The 20636-nt window shown below is 48.8% G+C and overlaps 1 protein-coding gene across 1 annotated transcript in view; it reads left to right on the forward strand.

The window, feature by feature from the left end:
* Nucleotides 1-11144, forward strand: part of OPTC (opticin) — an 809828-nt gene extending 798684 nt beyond the window's left edge. The window contains exon 7 of the mRNA XM_077295433.1: nucleotides 10286-11144. Within this exon, the coding sequence (XP_077151548.1) occupies nucleotides 10286-10456 (171 nt within the window). The 3' untranslated portion in view covers nucleotides 10457-11144. The remainder of the gene's footprint in view (nucleotides 1-10285) is intronic.
* The last annotated feature ends 9492 nt before the right edge of the window (nucleotides 11145-20636 follow it).

The following is a 20636-nucleotide window of genomic DNA, read 5'->3' on the forward strand; positions in this document are numbered from 1 at the left end:
TCAGGTTGGTGGGGGGTGTGGCCTAGCCAGTTCCCGCTCTCTAAGCAATGAGTGTGCACATACCATGGCCACCATCGACCGGATCCTAGAGCACCTGAGGGCTGCAGCGGCATCGCACCCTCGGGCTGGCTAGAGCAGCAAGTGGCAGGCATCATCGGCAACGGTGGGTCGGCAGCGGGTTCGGTGTCTCCTGTACAGCGATCGCGGCGGACTAGGCCTCCAGAGCGGCTGTCTCCCGACTTGGCTCCCCGGGCCCCCCGTAGGTGCAGGAGCCCCTCTGGAGACCCTCCAGGCCAGCCGCCATTGAGTCACGGAGGAATCCTAACGCCAGGCGGGGTCCGTCGGTGGCTGCCAGGCCTTCGCCCCACAGGGCTGTGGGGGCGGAGCCAGCATGAGCCGGACAACAAGCGAGGCCTTTCATGTCGGGGGGCCGCGTCGGTGATGTCCCTGCCACACAGCCTGCCTCAGCGTCATCTTCTAGCAGGCGGGGAAGCGGTGCAGGAGCCGGTGGCCACGGAGGATGAGTAGCTGGGCTGGCCCCGTTTGCTGCGGCAGGGTCTTCCCCTGCGCTGGAGACCCTAGACACAGTGGTGGATTCCTCATCGGCTGATGGGGGCCCGGCCGCTGCCACAGCATCACCGCAGGCACAGCAGACATTCGGCAGTCAGCAGACAACTTCCTCTTGATCTCCAGCTGAAGCAGTGCCACAGGGGTTAAACCCGGATCCAAGTCAAGGACCCCAATGGCAGTCTTCCCCGGATGGGTTGGGTTTGGATTTCCCTGGACAGTGGTGTCAGGACCCCGGTACTGCGGCTGGAGGGATCACAGCTCCCTCGCAGCCTGGTGAGAATGCGCCTTCGTCCTTGCTATCTTCACAGCTTTTCTCCTCTCTGCTGTTCGGGGTCTGCATGGGGATGTGGGTCCTGTCCCTTTTGCGGGGGTCATGGGTGTTGTGGACGGGGTTGGTGTGGGTTCTGTGTTAGCCAACGTAAGGGATTTGTTGGCAAGGCTGGAGAGGGGTGTGAATGAACAAAGGCATTTGGCAGCTTGGGTCGGTTCAGAAAGGGGGGTTAGTGGTGCAAGGGAAGTGGCGGTGGGGCCCGTGGCACCGGTTTCAGTTTCGGTCCAGACGGAGAAGGAGAAAGAGTGTCGTATTTATTTGGATGATAGGGCTCATGGGGAGGTGTATGTTTGTTTTGAGGGCCCTTTGGGGGCGCATCTTAAAAAAGAGGTGAGGGAAAAAATGTTAAAAGATGAATACGTGGAAATATTTTAGCTGCTTCCTTTGGAAAAATTTAATTTAGATAAAGGGAAGAAAGAGGATAGTAAAAAAGAGGAAGAAGAAAAACGTAGGTGGCGGTTTATTCCTCAGACTTTCGTAAATTGGCTGCAGGCTTTTCCAATTTTGGAGAGCGTAATTGGGGAGAAGGCACCGGAAAACTGTTCGGGCCTTTTTTGCTATATGGACTCTATTGGAGAGGCTCACAGGGTATATGGGGGGCAGGCGTGGCTTAGGTACGACGAGCAATTTCGGCAGAGGAAAGCCATACGTCCGGCTCTTAGATGGGACCAAAAGGACATAGGGCTCTGGTTACGTGTTATGGTGCAGTATAAATTTGGTCATTCCTTTCAAAGGGGGCCCGGGGGTCAAGGTAGTCAGTCCAGCTCAACAGGGTCGTCAGGGCAATCCAGTCAATCAGGGGGACATAAATTGGGCTTATGTTGGCAGTTCAACGATGGGCAGTGCAAGTTTGGGGTCAACTGCAAATTCAAGCACCTGTGTTCCCACTGCAGTGGCTCCTCTCATAGGGCCTCTAAATGCTTCAAAAAAGCTAAGTCAAAGTCAGGGGCTGGAAATTCCTATGGGGGCGACGCCGGTGAGGCTGGAAAGGATGGCCCCTTATCTAAATAGATACCCGAAAAAGGAAGTGGCGGACTTGTTATTGCAAGGTTTTCAGGATGGTTTTGTCATTCCTGCCCCTCCGTTTGTTGTTCCATGGGTTCTTAAAAATTGCGGTCAGCAGCGTTGCACGGGGAGGTGGTTTCGGAGAAGTTAAAGAAGGAGGTGGCTTTGGGTCGCATGTCTGGCCCTTTTGTGTCCCCTCCATTTGAAGATTTGGTTGTTTCCCCGCTAGGTGTAGTGCCGAAGAAGGAAGCGGGTAAATTTCGTTTGATTCACCACCTGTCTTATCCTCGGAGGTTGTCAGTTAACGACGGTATTGCGCCTGAGCTTTGCTCAGTGGTTACCGCATCATTTTATGAGGCCATTGCGTGGGTTTGCAAGTTTGGAAAAGGGGCCCTGTTGGTCAAAACAGATATTGAGGCAGCGTTTAGGTTGCTGCTAGTTCATCCCGATAGCGTTAGACTTTTGGGTTGTTTTTGGGAAGGGGGTTTCTTTGTGAATAGGTGTTTGCCCATGGGTTGTTCCCTTTCGTGTGCTCTGTTTGAGACATTCAGTTCTTTCTTAAAATGGGTGGTTAAGGATGTTTCGGATTGTGATTCCGTGATACACTATCTGGATGATTTTTTGTGCATAGGCCCAGCCGGGTCTGATCGTTGTTGTCGGCTTTTGTGGGCTGTTGAATGGGTGGCTGATCAGTTTGGTGTTCCTCTAGCCCCAGGAAAAACGGAAGGCCCGAGTACATGCTGGAGTTTCCTGGGCATTGTTATCGATACAGTCGGGTGGGAGTTCAGACTGCCGATGGAAAAGATAGAGGGGTTGCGCAAAGATTTGGCTCGGGCACAGCGTTTGAAGAAACTGACTTTGCGGGATCTTCAATCTTTTCTTGGTAAACTTAATTTTGCTTGTCGGGTCATGCCGATGGGGAGAGTGTTTTCCAGGAAATTGGCGAGGGCCATGGCTGGAGTTCATGCCCCGCATCATTTTATCCGTTTTTCAGCGGAGCTGAAGCAGGATTTGGCAGTTTGGAGTACCTTTTTGGAAACTTATAATTGTCGTTCTTTGCTGATGGAGTAGGTGGTGGACAATGATTCGCTGGATTTGTTTACGGATGCAGCTGGAGGCAGTGGTTTTGGAGCATACTTCAGAGGGCAGTGGTGTGTGGCACCCTGGCCTGCAGAGTGGTTTTCGTCAGGTCTGGTCCGAAACATCGCGTTATTGGAGATTTTTCCTATTTTGGTGGCGGTTCATTTGTGGAAACATGAATTTTGGGACAGGCGCATTCGTTTTAACTGCGATAATATGGGGGTGGTGTGTGCAGTGAATGGTCTCACTGCATCGTCGCTGCCTGTGGTATGGGTGCTCCGACAGTTGGTTCTATCTTGTTTGGAATTGAACTCTATGTGACGGAGTCTAATGTGCCTGGGGTACGTAATTCAATCGCTGACTCTCTTTCTTGTTTTTAGTTCAAGCGTTTTCGGTCCTTGGCTCCAGAAGCAGAGACCATCGGTTTGGAATGCCCTGCGGAACTTTGGCTTGTGGCATCCAGGACACAGAAGAGTTGATTAAGTAGTCATTGGCTCCAAAAACTTGGGAGGCCTATCAGGCAATTTGGATGTCTTGGGAACGGATGTTGGCGTCTTGCCCTGGTGAAGGTGGTCATGATGAACAAGTGGGTGTATTGTTATCTTGGTTGAGTCGGGAGTTTCGGAAGGTTGGTCATGGACAAAGGTGTCTTGTATGCTAGCTGCGCTGGCTTTTGGCTTCAAATTGAGGGGGCAGCGGGATTTGTCAAAAGTGTTTTTGGTGAGGCAGGCGGTAAAAGATTTCCCAAAAAAAGTATGGTTGTTTGGATTCAAGGCGTCCCGTGTCTTTTGCTATGGTGGAGCGGTTAGGGGAGGTGTGGGTTGCTTGTTGTGGTTCGGATTTCAAATATCGTCTGTTCAGATTGGCCTTTTCTTTGGCATCCTTCGGTGCGATGAGAATCGGGGAGCTGGTGTCCCCCAACAAAAAAGTGATGGGTGGAGTATTGGCGCGGGATGTATTCTTGTCCGATGGGTGCGTGGAGTTTTGGTTGCCTCGCTCTAAGACTGACCAGGTAGGGCAAGGTAAGAAGGTTGTGCTGGGTTCGGTCGCCGGGTCGGGAATATGCCCAGTTCATTGTTTGAGAGGTTTTTGGGAGCTTGTGCCTCATAGGGCGGGATCATTACTTTGCCATGAGGATGGTTCCTCTCTTTCGCGGTATCAGTTTAGCATGGTCTTCAAAAAGGCTCTTAACATGTTAGGGTTGGATGATTCTCGTTTTGCTCCTCACTCTTTTCGCATTGGGGCGGCGATGGATGCGGCCGTGGGTGGTTTGGATTCTGAGGTTATCAAGGGTATTAGTAGGTGGAAGTCTAATAGATATTGCAGTTATATTAGTAAGGGGGGTGTTATGGAGTCACCTGGCCCCGTCAGTTGTTTTGGCACTTTTAAGAAGTTAGTATCAGGACCCTGTCAGCACCGGCACACTGCCACGGCTGAGCAGGGTGACTCACCCACACTGCGGGAGAGCCCGGGGTCGGATGGCACAGGGAAAGATCATGCAGACAGGACCTGTGCAGCGTGCTGAAGGTAGCAGAAAGCAGCAACGGTCACAGCATGGCGACGATGATGTCATAAAGGTTGCCTCGACCAATCAGCGACGGGCACAGTCTGCCGCGAATTCTGGAATCATCATTGTCCATATACTACGGGGACATGCATATTCTAGAATATCCGATGCATTAGAATCGGGCTACAATCTAGTGAGGCTATAAAAAGCCTTCCAGAATCCCAGAGCGAGGCCATCCAAGTTAACCCTAAAACCACCTAATCCCAGAAACTCAGCAGACCATGACAGTTAGTTGTTGGTTTTTGAATGTTTTGTATTTGTATTTTTCAGGTTCCTTGCCGCTATTGGTGTGGATTTACGGCCATTCCTATGTACACTGGGGAGCCCTGCATGCAGATGTACGGTCGGAGGGTAGACAGCTTGGTTTTGATCGGTCAGTGGCGGTGGTCCGGTGGATTGGTTTTAGGGGTATGGCCTGTAATAGGGTATTGAGGGAAATTCATAACGCTGTCATTTTGGATAAACCGTCGGATATATTGGTGTTACATGTTGGAGGTAATGATTTGGGTGTGCGGCCCTTTAGGGAATTAATTAGGGATATAAAGCAAGATTTATTGCGGTTGTGGCTCTTGTATCCTGGATTATCGGTTGTTTGGTCGGAGATTGTGCCACGTAAACGTTGGAAGAATATGCGGTCGTTGGAAAAAATTAACAAGGCCAGGATAAAAGTTAATAGGGCTGTGTGGGCCTTTGTGGTCAGGAATGGTGGAGTTGCCGTGAAGCATCTTGAATTGGAGAAAGGGGATGGGGCGTTCTGTCTGGCTGATGGAGTGCATTTAAATGCGGTTGGGATTGATTTTTGGGCGCTTGGTTTGCAGGAAGGTGTGGAGAAGGCCATAGCTTTTCGTTTTGGTGGGGTCTTGGGCCTTTGAGGTATTCAAAGTTCCTCATTGTGGTGGCTGGGTGAAGTCCTTGGAGTTGGTGGAAATTGGGTTCGGGGATCCATTGGCTTATGGCTCCTCTGTATTTAGAGTTCAACTTGTTTTGGATCTGGTGACTTGGGGGGGGGGGTTCCGGCAGGGGTGGTCAGTTCCCCTAGAATTTTAGCATGAACAGTGAACCCGCAGGATCTTATTTTATATAAAGAAGGGCATTACCAGTGTGAGACATTTATTGACTCCCCTGATGAATCAATAAGGTGAATTGTGTTAGCAGATAATCTGGAGTTTAATCTGGATACATTACCTCCGGTCTGGATGGGCAAAAAACTGAGGCTCCTCGTCCATTCTACTAGGAGGAACAACGTGAAACCATTTTCACATCTGGAAATGTATGAGTGAAAAAGTTGCTGTTCTTTATTAAGATAATTATAGTGTGTTTTAATATAATCTTGCTATATGGCTGATCTTATGCGTAGGTTTCTCAGTCTTAAATGTACGGGTTTGATATATGTCTGAATGGAGATGAATATTATTCTGTTAGATTTTAGCTTACCAAATACAGCTCAGAAATCAATATTTTGTGGAATAACCATGATTTTTAATCACAGCTTTCATGTCATGCTTTACACTAGTCTGTCACACTGCTTCTGGCGCAAAAATTTAAGCAGTTCTTCTTTGTTTGATGGCTTGCAAGTGTAATAGAGTGCAGGGTTAAGTATGTCCCCACGGAACAGACAGACCAACTGTTGAGGGGAATTTATTAACAGGAGTAAGATTCTCCTCGCAGGGAGTAAGCAGGGGGTTAATCGAGATAAATCAAACAGTAAACAGTTAAGTGGAATCAAAAGGGTTAACGAGTGTTCTTGTAACTTATCAGTCCAGGGAGGTCCTGACTGGAGGGTCCTAATTCCAATGTGGGTACAGTCACCAGCAGCACTTGAGAGCCTGAAGTCTCTCCTCTGTCTCCTGGGAACTGGAGACTCCGGGGTTAAGTCTTTAGCAGTCTTTCCTTCCAGTGAAGCTGAAAGCAGGAAGTAACACAGCCTCTCTGCAATGAGTCTCTGTATATCAGACTGGCAGGCTTTCTGCAGTAGCAATGCTACACACACACTGAGCAGTTTACTTGTCACACTCAGGGGTCCTGGCTTGTCACTGCGGTCACCGGGGCTGCGCACTCAGGTCACTGTCAGGGGATACGTCTTCTCTGATTACGGAGGCTTCCAAGTCCACACTCTCACATACAGCCGCCGCTACGGCTGGTATCTCAGCCTCAGTGCCCTCATGGGGAGCACTCTCTTTCGGAAAGCGCGGCGCTGCAGCCTGCTCTCTGTCTGGCGCGCTGTCCCCTCTGTCCCGCGCGCTCTGCTCTCCCGCTCTTTTCTGACCACACACCCCCTCTCTTCCTCTCTGCCCCCAGCAGTCACATGGTCCCCTTCTGTCCAGGGCAGAAAGTCTTCCCCCCGACAACCCAGCTGTCTGACTAAGTGGTTCCAGGTAAGGAGTAGGGAAAGCAACCTCCTTACACAACTATCCATCATCCTCTTGATTACATTCCAGAGGTTTTCAATGGGGTTCAGGTCTGGAGATTGGGCTGCCCATGACAGAGTTTTGATGTGGTGGTCTCTTAATTTTTGCCAGAGCTGTATTTAATTGGCCTAAAAAAATGTGAGCCACTCCCACGATGGCCATTTAACGAACAGAACCTAAAATAAAAACAAAAATGAGCAAATACCCTTTAGAAAGTAGATGGTAATAGTACATGTAAACAATATATGTTCATTAGTGAACATTGTCTTGAGTAAAAAAATCGTAAAAGCTGTCCCATCACATCAAGGTAATTCCCAATCGGGACAGTACCTAACTTTTGTAGACATAAAAACCAATAAGGGCAGAGTAGGACCTGGGTCCCCACTGTTCAGATCGTGGAAAGGTAATAAACAAAATGAACAGCTCAAAAAAGGTAAGCCAAGGCCTTTTTGTACAAAGTGTAACAAAGCTCATTTAAATTTTTTTTAGCTAGACCACATGTTGGTATAAGTGCAATGCATATGGGTGCATTCACACTGTGGCCATTTAACAAGCAGTAACTAAGGCTTCTTTCACATTTCCGTGGGTACGGGGCCGTCACGAAGCGTCAGCGCGATGTACCGAAGTACGTTTGTGAGTTTGTGCATAATGTGAGCAGCAGACGCAGTATTTCAACGTGTCTGCTGCCCATTCTAAAGTCCCGGGGAGGAGAGAGAGATCTCTGCCCGGGCATGCGCAGTTAAAAATGCAGGATGCAACGTACGAAAAAATGTTCCCTTGAACGTTTTTTCAAAACGACGGGCCACCAAAACCCGACGCATTTACTGAAAGACGCATGCAACATATGGCCATATGTCGCAATGCGTCGCTAATGCAAGTCTATGGTGAATACATATATATACAAAAGTAAATATATAGCATGCATTTAAGAAATCAACTAAACCTACAACATAATGCACAACTCAAAAATTATATTCAACAAAGTTCCTTTATTATTAATCATAAAAATTATCATGTAACATATATAAAAGGTAAAAAACAAAAACCAGGTGGAAAAAAGTGCGGGACCGCACAAAGACCAGTGATGGTATATCTTGTAACTCATAAAGTCCAATATTAGATGTAAGTATAACCTTAATAGGTGTTAAATTATGAAATTATGAGCATACAATGTTTCTCATATTTTCATCCACAGAGTAAAGAAAAAGTAATCCAGTCCGTAGATGGATACCTATGTGCTAAAGTTATATATCAAATTCCTTATTCATGTGTCACAGATTATACCTATCAATACAGCAGTATAATATAGTTTATTCATATGACAACATGATGTAGACAATATATACTGAAAAGTCATCACATCATAATGAAACTATCTATACACCAGCACAGTGCAAATAGTACATAACATAACTTTGCACAGTAATTATTCATATAGCAACACACTGCAGTGATTGTTAAGTCAGAGATCCATAAAACAGACTGAAAAAAAGGAAAGCTATATAAAAGAGTGGAATACTTAACCATATGAGTTGTCCTGTGACAGCCCGCACCTGCCCGACGCGCGTTTCGCCTGAGCTCTGATGAGGCGAAAAGCTCAAGCGAAACGCGCGTCGGGCAGGTGCGGGCTGTCACAGGACCACTCATATGGTTAAGTATTCCACTCTTTTATATAGCTTTCCTTTTTTTCAGTCTGTTTTATGGATCTCTGACTTAACAATCACTGCAGTGTGTTGCTATATGAATAATTACTGTGCAAAGTTATGTTATGTACTATTTGCACTGTGCTGGTGTATAGATAGTTTCATTATGATGTGATGACTTTTCAGTATATATTGTCTACATCATGTTGTCATATGAATAAACTATATTATACTGCTGTAGTGATAGGTATAATCTGTGACACATGAATAAGGAATTTGATATATAACTTTAGCACATAGGTATCCATCTACGGACTGGATTACTTTTTCTTTACTCTGTGGATGAAAATATGAGAAACATTGTATGCTCATAATTTAACACCTATTAAGGTTATACTTACATCTAATATTGGACTTTATGAGTTACAAGATATACCATCACTGGTCTTTGTGCGGTCCCGCACTTTTTTCCACCTGGTTTTTGTTTTTTACCTTTTATATATGTTACATGATAATTTTTATGATTAATAATAAAGGAACTTTGTTGAATATAATTTTTGAGTTGTGCATTATGTTGTAGGTTTAGTGCAAGTCTATGGTGCAAAAACACATCCTGCGGGCAACTTTGCAGGATGCGTTTTTTCTCCAAAACGACGCATTGTGACGGTTCCAAAACAACGGAAATGTGAAAGAGGCCTAAGATAAAAACACAAATTAGCAAATACCCTCTAAAGTAAATAGTAAGAGTACATATAAATAACATAGGTTGCTCAGTTAAAAGTACTTTGTCAAAAAAATGTAAAAACCATCCCACCACATCAAGATGTACCCCAATCGGGACATACCTACTCTGCCCTTATCTATTTTTATGCTTGCTGACAGATGGTATGATGAACTGCTAGAGTTAGGTACCACCCCTATTGGTGTACACCTTGACGTGGAGGGATGGCTTTTATATTTTTTTTTATCAAAACAGTGAAAACTAAGTACCTTATGTTATCTACATGTACTATTGCTATTTATTTACTTACCACAGGGTATTTTGCTCATTTTTGTTTTTATCTTAGGTTCTGCATATACTTACTTTAGGTGCCAGATGCATTAACGTCCCTGAGGATTGTTTATCACACAGATTTGATTGTGCTGGCAGGAGTGCACCTTGTGTTTTTACGTGCTGTTTGGTGGTGTTGTTTGTTCATTGTTAGGGCTTATTCTATTTAAGTGGTTTAATTAAAAGTAATGTCTTAATTACTCCATAATTTGCTATGTCACATTTATTTCAATCATAGCATGCCCTGGCATTATGATTGACATCTCGCTCTGCACATACACATCCTGCAGAGTTGGTTGGCAATCAAAGTGTGACTATAGCTGCTCCATGAAGACTGGTGGCTCCCAGCAGGAAATACATTTATTTTCTCCAGGTAGCTGTACTACCAGTAAGCAATGTAACACTTTTTACCTGTAGATTAACCCTATATCTGCAGAGAAAAAATGTTTTCCAAGCTGATATGTTCCCCATAATTTCTGCAGGGTTTATTATTTACATTTCCCTTGAAGCAGTAGAGAAGACTTTACATTTGTTAGCTGGAGCATGATGGATGCAATGTTCTTCTACATACAGTATTTGAAAATGTTCTAATTTATACTTTCATGCAGCTGCATATTTTTGTATTCACAGAATAACAACATCCAGACATTGCATAAAAATACGTTCTGTGACAGCCGGGACCTTGCCTTCATCAGACGTGCTTTGGAGGATATTCGACTGGATGCTAACCCAATAAACCTCAGCAAATTTGCTAATGATTATTTCTGTCTACCTAGACTTCCCACTGGGCAATACATCTGAGCAGATCAAGTTGCCAACCTACAGAACTAAATTTGGTTTGCTGCAACATATTATAATGTTTTCTCTATATTATAACTAAGACTAGAATAACATTTTCTTTTTTTACCTTTAGAATAGACTATTGAGATTTTACTTTAAAGGCAACAACAGATCTATATGTAATTTGTACATTATATGAGAGATTAAAGGTGAATTCCATCCAGAAAATAGGTGAAACTGTTAGGCTAGGTTAACATTGCGTTAATGTGTGCACGCTAACGGACAGCGTTGCACGGTGAAAATGTCACAATTAACGCCGTGCAACGGGTCCGTTAGCGCACCCATTGACAGCAATGTGAAGTTTCCCTGTAGCGCATCACTAGCGCGTGCCTTTTTCGGCTCGCGCTAGCGATGTGCCGTTCTTCTGTGGCGCGCCTCGGACGCTGCTTGCCGCGTCCGCGGCGCGCCCGAGGTCCGTTCCCCGCTCTCGCAGATCGGGGATCTGTGAGAGCGGGGACGTTACCACGACCCCTAATGCGGCCCCTAAATAAACATTGCGTTAGCGCAATCCGCTAGCGCTAAACGGATTGCCCTAACGCAATGTGAACCTAGCCTTACATCATTGAGGGTTTGACAGCTGGGTCCTGGTTTTCCCACGAACAAAGGTACATTTTAATCAATAGATCTTGGAATAATAATAACTTCCACAATTGGATGCTTTTAAAAAAAATGTTCTTGTGCTGAGATAATTTTATAAATGTGCCCCTGCTGTGTACTGTGTAATGGCTGTGTCTCACTGTACAGAACATGGTCTGATCGTACAAGAGCTGCTAGGCAGGAGATGACACGAAAGAGTATATAGACATTACAGCAGGGGATTACAAATGATTCTTTCTTTGAAGAAAAACATAGTTTAAAACAAGCAGGGAAATGTCTGTATACTCTTTTTGCTTCCTCCGCTGCCCAGGCGTTGTCGAATGATCAGACCATATCCCACCACATTCAGATACTGCCATTACACAGTACACAACAGGGGAACATTTATAAGACTAGATGGGTATTTCCTGAAGGAACTACAGATAGTGCTTTGGAATGGTGCCCGGGCTGCCCCTGCAAGACTTTCACACTTGGGTTCCCCTCAGGCGGTCCGATTTGGTGGGTTGGCTCAATCTGGGTCTGATTTTGTGGCCGGGGTAAATCTAGGTCCGATTCGGTGGGCGGGTTCACTTTTGGTCCAATTCTGTGGGCGCGGTCACTCTGGGTCCGATTCGGTGGGCGGGGTCAATCTGGGTCTGATTTTGTGGGCAGGATAAATCTAGGTCCGATTCGGTGGGCGGGGTCACTCAGGGTCCTATTTGGTGGGCGGGGCACCTCAGGGACCGATTTGGTGGGTGGGGTCACTCTGGGTCCGATTTGGTGGGCTGGGCACCTCAGGGTCCAATTTGGTGGGCGGGGTCACTCTGGGTCCGATTTGGTGGGCGGGGTCACTATAGGTCCGATTTGTTGGGCGGGGTTACTCTGGGTCCGATTTGGTGGGCGGGGTCACTCTGGGTCCGATTTGGTGGGCGGAGCCACTCTGGGTCCGATTTGGTGGGCGGGGTCACTCTGGGTCTGATTTGGTGGGCGGGGCCCCTGGGGGTCCGATTTGGTGGGTGGGGCCCCTCGGGGTCCGATTTGGTGGGCGGGGCCCCTCAGGGTCCGATTTGGTGGGCGGGGCCCCTGGGGGTCCGATTTGGCGGGCTGGACCCCTCGGGGTCCGATTTGGCGGGCAGGGCCCCTCGGGGTCCGATTTGGTGGGCGGGGCCCCTCGGGGTCCAAATTGGTGGGCGGGGCCACTCGGGGTCCGATTTGGTGGGCGGGGCCCCTCGGGGTCCGATTTGGTGGGCGGGGCCCCTCGGGATCCGATTTGGTGGGCGGGGCCCCTCGGGGGTCCGACTTTGTCGGCGGGGCCCCTGAGGGGTCCGATTTGGTGGGCGGGGCCCCACGGGGTCCAGGGTGGGGCCCCTTTGGGTATGATTTGGTGGGCTGGGCCCCTCGGGGTCCGATTTGGTGGGTGGGGCCACTCGGGGTCCGAATTGGTGAGCGGGGTAATCTACTATATAATTGTCTAAGGGCACTTCCGTCTTTCTGTCACCGTTTACGTTCGCTGATTGGTCTCGGCAGCTGCCTGTCATAGCTGCCGCGACCAATCAGCTACGCACACAGTACGGAAGAAAATGGCCGCTCCTTACTCCCCGCATTCACTGCCCGGTGCCCGCATACTCCCCTCCGGTCAGTGCTCACACAGGGTTAATGGCAGCGTTGACCGTGGTGTAACGCACTCGGTTAACGCTGCTATTAACCCTGTGTGACCACCTTTTCACTATTGATGCTGCCTATGCAGAATGAATAGTAAAAATATCTAATGTTAAAAATAATAAAAAAAATTAAAAATAGTTACATACTCACCCTCCGGTGGCCCCTCCGGATCAGGAACCGGCCTTTCCCGCTCCGCGCGACGCCCCGGTCACTGCTGCATGCATTGCGGTCTCGCGAGATGATGACGTGCGGTCTCACAACACCGCTACGTCATCATCTCGTGAGACCGCAATGCACTCTTGGGACCGGAGCGCGCAACAAGCATCGGGTACCGGCTGCTCCAGGAGGTGCAACAAGCATCGTGTACCGGCCGCTCTAGGAGGTGCAACAAGCATCAGGTACCGGCCGCTCCAGGAGGTGAGTATGTAACTATTTTTTATTTTTATTCTTTTTTTTTTTAACAGGGATATGCAGTATACTATGTGACTGGACAATATACTACGTGACTGGGCAGTATAACTACGTGGCTCTGCGCTGTATACTGCGCGGCTCTGCGCTGTATACTGCGGGGCTCTGCGCTGTATACTGCGCGGCTCTGCGCTGTATACTACGCGGCTCTGCGCTGTATACTACGCGGCTCTGCGCTGTATACTACGTGGCTCTGCGCTGTATACTACGTGGCTGTGCAATATACTACGTGGACATACATATTCTAGAATACCCGATGCGTTAGAATCGGGCCACCATCTAGTAATAATAATAATAAGACTACAGATAGTGCTTTGGAATTGTGCTGTGCTGTCACTTTAAGAGCTGATATTATCTGACAAAACTTTTGTGCTGGTGGTCTCATGTAGAGTTCGTAGGCGTTGGCATAGTAACTGTGTCTGACTGCGCATATCAATGAGCTAATCAGCCAGGTGGCAGTTGGCAGTTATTTTTAGAAATTGCCTCAGAAATCAGGCCCATTATAAACGTATGGGAAAATTTCCCTATTGAAATGCATTGAGACACTTTTTTCAAACGCAAGTTGCGCCAAAACTACAAATCCGATCGACACGAAAAATACTTAGCACACCTCTTGGGGACGCTGGCTTCGAAATGACACCCCACTGGAGTCTGTGAGTGCTGCGGTTCGGGCCGCATTAACTGCGAACTGAATAATAATAATAAGAAGAAGAATTTGAAGAAGTTTACCATGATCGGATTACAATATAGTGCTTTGTTCCAAAGCACTATAATTATCTCAGGACAGGAACATTTTATTTAAACACATCAAATTGTGGAAAATATTATTATTTCAAGATTTATTGATTAAAGTGTATTATTGTTCATGGGAAAACCCCTTTAACTAAAACTAGGGATCCCATTACTCTATTTATTTGCACATGTACATTTGTTTGGAGGAGTTTTGTAGATGTGGATATATTGTCACTGTTGGAATACACCTTTTTAAACCTGTCATAATATATGAATTATTAATTTTGTCCTGTCATTTATTAAAGAGAAGACTTATTTGAAGTTTACTTAGGGTATTTCTGTACTATGTTGGAGAGTAGATTGTGCCAAGACATGATACTTTGCAAAATAACTTTTTTATAAGATGCTAAGAGCTAACAAAAAAAAGTTAGAAATTTGAGTATGTGTATAGTTCCAACATAACATGCCTCAACCCTTTCTTACCGTCCTGCCTACATAGTAACCTTACGTACTACTTCAAAAACGATAGAAGCAAGATTCTCTTTGTCCTCATGGTTTCTGCTGTCCATTCATGTCTCCAATCTCTATTTTTAGTGGACTGATAGATGGGTTTTTAACTAAGAAAACTGGACCCCAATCATTATTATATATGCAACTTAACAAACAAAGCAGGTACCCACCCTCCAGAGTTTGCTCTCATCTGCTGCTTCGGTATTCATATTTTGGCTGCAGCAGTGAGGTCATATTGACAGTGCACATACTCGCTGCAGTCAATCACTAAGTTCAGTGGCTCACGACATCAACATTGGCAGAGTCGCTAAACTACATGATTGGATGTAGTGGCGATGCAAGCTGTTGATATTTCAGTAGCTAAAGCACTGAGACCAAAGCAGTGTTGGAGTGCAGGTGTGGGAGGGTAAGCACCTGCTTTGCTTAATATGTTGCATATATATTATATAAATTATAGGATAGAAGATAACTTGTTAATCACAGGAATTGATGGGTGAACCTGAGAAGTAAAGTTCACATATGTGCCGGACACCTACTGTTCGGGCACGGCCCCCGAACACAGACTTCTCCAGGATGTCTGTGTTACTGTTCGGGTTCAGCACCCCGAACATCAGGTGTTTTCCGCACTGTCATGCAAATGAAATACCGGCGGCTCTGATCGTTAGTAAGATTATAACTGGTGGCTAGAGAGCTGTGGTTCCCACACTGTCAGATGACAATGTGAGCCAGCAGCTGTGACCGAAGTGTCAGCTGATGTGAGTACTACTCCCATCAGCCTATGCCTGCTATCACTGACAACAGCCAGCGCCTGCACTATAAATAGATCATAAAAAAAAATAACGTGGAGTCTGTTCTATTTTTGATAACCGGCAAGGCAAAACTGACAGCTTTGGGCTGCAATCCTCACCTGTCAGCTTTATGATGGTTGGTTATCAAGAGTAGAGGGGGTAAATTATTTAAATAAATAATTTATAAAAATGGTATGGGGGTACCCCCATTTTTGACAACCAGCCAAGCTAAAGCAGACAGCTGGGGGCTGGAATTCTCAGGCTAATAAGGGGCCATGGATATTGCCCCCCAGCCTAGAAATAGCATCCTTTCCAGAAAAGGCACATCTTTTAGATGCACCAATTCTAGTACTTTGCCCTGCTCTTCCCACTTGCCCTCTGCGGTGGCAAGTGGGGTAATTTTGTGGGTTAGATGTCACCTTTGTATTGTCAGGTGACATCAAGTCCAGCGGGTATTCTCATTACAAGTAAGTTGAGCATCAGTACTCAATGTCAAGCATCAGCCGCAAAAACAAACAAGATTTTAGGATGTATAAAGAGAGAGAAAATCCCGCCATTCCAACATATTATTACCCCTTTATCACTGGTGAGGTCACATCTAGAACATAGGATCCAGTTTTGGGCTCCACATTTTAAAAAGGTTATTCAGAAGTTAGAATTAGTTCAAAGACGGGCAACTAGATTATTACAAGGGATGGAAGGTCTCTCATATGATGAAAGGTTGGAAAAGTTGGGTTTGTTTAGCTTAGAAAAAGACGCCTCAGAGGAGATCTCATTTACATGTATAAATGTGCGTCCTGTACAAAACACTGGCACATGACTTATTCCTTCCAAAGACCATACTGAGTACTAGGGGGCACTCATTACTGGTGAAAGAAAGGCAATTCCGGCAGCTAAACAGGAAAGGGTTCTTTCATTGCGGGTTAAAGTTAAATTAGTGACAAAATATTCCGTTGGTGGAGAAGGGTTGAACTTGATGGACCTAGATATTTTTTCAACCTGCGCAACTATGTAACTATTAATAGAGAGGTGTCTATAAGACGCCTATCCATTAATAACCCCATAGTCATATTGCTAATAAAAAGCACAGGGAATAAAGTCCTTTATTTTAAATAAAAAACCACTCTATTTTACAAATCTATTTAAAAATAACAAAAAAGTTAAACTCTCCTTATGCCCATTCCATTGAAGCCCTTGTCACCTGTAAAACACAGAAAATACTAAACAAAAATGCACACCTTATGCTAATTCCATTGAATCCTTTTGACCCTGAAAAAAAGAAAAATAATAAACAACCATATTCCTCACCTGTCCGATATGTGGGTTACAACCTGGGATGTGCCATGTTGCTATCGTCCAGGCTGAAAACCATGGGAGCTGGGGCATATATAGAAATCATGGGGCCCCCTAGCAAAAGTCTGAATGGGGCTCCCTACCCCCTCAAAAAAAAAATAATAATAATCAACAGGTGCTCTTAACTCCAAGCATGCATGTTATAGATATAGGCCAAACATTGTCCAAGAGAGAGATTGCCTTGAAATAGAAGACCTTTACACAGATACATGCACATACAGACATACACACATATTTGAACACAGTCATACACACTGGCATAGGCCGGGGTCACACTTAACATATTAAAAATCACACGAGTGTTCTCCACATGACATCCGTATGCAATGCGATTTCAACATGAGCTTTTACATACAGCAGTTCTATGCCATTTACACATTGTTTTAAAACGAAATGTTCTTCAAAGCACACATATATATATATAGTACTAGATGGCAGCCCGATTCTAAAGAATCGGGAGTCTGGAATCCATATATACTTTATTTATTCAAATGTAAGAATAATACAATTAATAAATAATAGTAAGAAAGAACAAAAAATGGCTGCACTCACCAGCTCTTGACAATTCTTGACAGTACGGCACATTTCTGATTGGTCGCTCGCGGCAGGCGGCAACCAATCAGAAAAGTGCCGTGCACCATGAAGGCATATATCTTTGTCCACCCTGAGCGGGTGTAGGACGCTGGTGACGTCACTTATCTCCGGACATTATCTCCGGACAAAGCCACGGAAGTTGGCACAAATTGCCGGAAGTAGTATTCTAGGCAATTATATATTAGATTTGCATGTTATCAGTGTTTACCTTTGAACGTTTATATTGTATTGTCCTGTCACCAACCAATAATCACCCCATGTAAAGGTATCTTTATAAGTTAAAGATTCAGAATACTATGACTTTTATCATATCCTGAACAGTCAAGTTTTTTATGAACCGTTAAGGTTTTCTGGTTGAAGTAAAAAAAACTCTGAGTGTTTACAGTTTGAAACCATAAAATGTTGAAAAATTATGTCATTCTTGAGTATATCACTCAATGGTGCTCATAAACGTGTCAAATTTGATCTATAATATACTTTAATATACGTTACTTTAATCTTTAATATACTTAAGAACAGGGCCCCAGACATCACACAGGGGATCTGAAACACCGCACAGTGGTCCAAAATATCGCTGTGCTCTGCCTGGGGCCCCATATGCTGCCTGGGGCCCCTGTGCTCTGCCTGGGGCCCCATATGCTGCCTGGGCCCCTGTGCTCTGCCTGGGGCCCCTGTGCTCTGCCTGGGGCTCCATGTGCTGCCTGGGGCTCCTGTGCTCTGCCTGGGGCCCCATATGCTGCCTGGGGCCCCTGTGCTCTGCCTGGGGCCCCATATGCTGCCTGGGGCCCCTGTGCTCTGCCTGGGGCCCCATAGGCTGCCTGGGGCCCCTGTGCTCTACCTGGGACCACTGTGCTCTGCCTGGGGCCCCATATGCTGCCTGGGGCCCCTGTGCTCTGCCTGGGGCCCCTGTGCTCTGCCTGGGGCCCCATGTTCTGCCTGGGGCCACTGTGCTCTGCCTGGGGCCCCATAGGCTGCCTGGGGCCCCTGTGCTCTGCCTGGGACCACTGTGCTCTGCCTGGGGCCCCATATGCTGCCTGGGGCCCCTGTGCTCTGCCTGGGGCCACTGTGCTCTGCCTGGGGCCCCATATGCTGCCTGGGGCCCCTGTGCTCTGCCTGGGGCCCCATATGCTGCCTGGGGCCCCTGTGCTCTGCCTGGGGCCACTGTGCTCTGCCTGGGGCCCCATGTTCTGCCTGGGGCCACTGTGCTCTGCCTGGGACCCCATAAAATGCCTGGGGCCCCTGTGCTCTGCCTGGGACCACTGTGTTCTGCCTGGGGCCCCATATGCTGCCTGGGGCCCCTGTGCTCTGCCTGGGGCCACTGTGCTCTGCCTGGGGCCCCATATGCTGCCTGGGGCCACTGTGCTCTGCCTGGGGCCCCATATGCTGCCTGGGGCCCCTGTGCTCTGCCTGGGGCCCCATATGCTGCCTGGGGCCCCTGTGCTCTGCCTGGGGCCCCTGTGCTCTGCCTGGGGCCCCATGTTCTGCCTGGGGCCCCTGTGCTCTGCCTGGGGCCACTGTGCTCTGCCTGGGGCCCCATATGCTGCCTGGGGCCCCTGTGCTCTGCCTGGGGCCCCATATGCTGCCTGGGGCCCCTGTGCTCTGCCTGGGGCCCCTGTGCTCTGCCTGGGGCCCCATATGCTGCCTGGGGCCCCTGTGCTCTGCCTGGGGCCCCTGTGCTCTGCCTGGGGCCCCATGTTCTGCCTGGGGCCCCTGTGCTCTGCCTGGGGCCACTGTGCTCTGCCTGGGGCCCCATATGCTGCCTGGGGCCCCTGTGCTCTGCCTGGGGCCCCATATGCTGCCTGGGGCCCCTGTGCTCTGCCTGGGGCCACTGTGCTCTGCCTGGGGCCCCATAGGCTGCCTGGGGCCCCTGTGCTCTGCCTGGGACCACTGTGCACTGCCTGGGGCCCCATATGCTGCCTGGGGCCCCTGTGCTCTGCCTGGGGCCACTGTGCTCTGCCTGGGGCCCCATATGCTGCCTGGGGCCCCTGTGCTCTGCCTGGGTGTAGGACACTGGTGACGTCACTTATCTCCGGACATTATCTCCGGACATTAGCTCCGGACATTATCTCCGGACATTAGCTCCGGACAAAGCCACGGAAGTTGGCACAAATTGCAGGAAGTAGTATTCTAGGCAATTATATATTAGATGTGCATTTCCTGAAGGAAATACATGGTGCTTGAACAGCGCTACCAGCTTTACAGCAGCACTTTTCACACACGGGACTGGGGGGCACGCTTACTTTTGCACCCGGGGCCGGGGGCGTGCTTACTTTTGCACCCGGGGGCGCACTTACTTTTGCACCCGGAGGCGCACTTACTTTTGCACCCGGGGGCGCACTTACTTTTGCACCCGGGGGCGCACTTACTTTTGCACCCGGGGGCGCACTTACTTTTGCACCCGGGGGCGCACTTACTTTTGCACCCGGGGGCGCACTTACTTTTGGGGCCGCACTTACTTTTGGTGGGCGGGGCTCCTCGGCCTCCGATTTGGTTGGTGGGGCCCCTCGTCCTCCGATTTGGTGGGTGGGGACCCTCGGCCTCTGATTTGGTGGGCGGGGACCGGCCTCCGATTTAGTGGGCGGGGACCCTCGGCCTCCGATTTGGTGGGCGGAGACCCTCGACCTCCGATTTGGTGGGTGGGGACCCTCGGCCTCCGCTTTGGTGGGCGGGGCCCCTCGGCCTCCGATTTGGTGGGCGGGGTCCCTCTGCCTCCGATTTGGTGGGCGGGGACCCTCGGCCTCCGCTTTGGTTGGCGGGGCCCCACGGCCTCCGATTTGGTGGGCAGGGTCCCTCTGCCTCCGCTTTGGTGGGCGGGGCCGCTCGGCCTTCGATTTGGTGGGCGGGGCTCCTCGGCCTCCGATTTGGTTGGTGGGGACCCTCGGCCTCCAATTTGGTGGGCGGGGACCCTCGGCCTCCGATTTGGTGGGCGGGGACCCTCGGCCTTCGATTTGGTGGGCGGGGCCCCTCGGCCTTCGATGTGGTGGGCGGGGCCCCTCGGCCTCCGCTTTGGTGGGCGGGGCCGGGCCCCTCGGCCTCCACTTTGGTGGGCGGGGCCGCTCAGCCTTCGATTTGGTGGGCGGGGCTCCTCGGCCTCCGATTTGGTTGGCGGGGCCCATCGGCCTCCGATTTGGTTGGCGGGGCCCCTCGGCCTCCGATTTGGTGGGCGGGGACTCTCGGCCTCCGATTTGGTGGGCGGGGACCCTCGGCCTCCGATTTGGTGGGCGGGGACCCTCGGCCTCCGATTTGGTGGTCGGGGACCCTCGGCCTCTGCTTTGGTGGGCGGGGACCCTCGGTCTCCGATTTGGTGGGTGGGGACCCTCGGCCTCCGATTTGGTGGGCGGGGACCCTCGGCCTCCGATTTAGTGGGCGGGGCCCATCGGCCTCCGATGTGTTGGGCGGGGACCCTCGGCCTCCAATTTGGTGGGCGGGGACCCTCGGCCTCCGATTTGGTGGGCGGG

This window comes from Ranitomeya variabilis, chromosome 3, assembly GCF_051348905.1.
Source record: "Ranitomeya variabilis isolate aRanVar5 chromosome 3, aRanVar5.hap1, whole genome shotgun sequence".
Classification (NCBI taxonomy): domain Eukaryota; kingdom Metazoa; phylum Chordata; class Amphibia; order Anura; family Dendrobatidae; genus Ranitomeya; species Ranitomeya variabilis.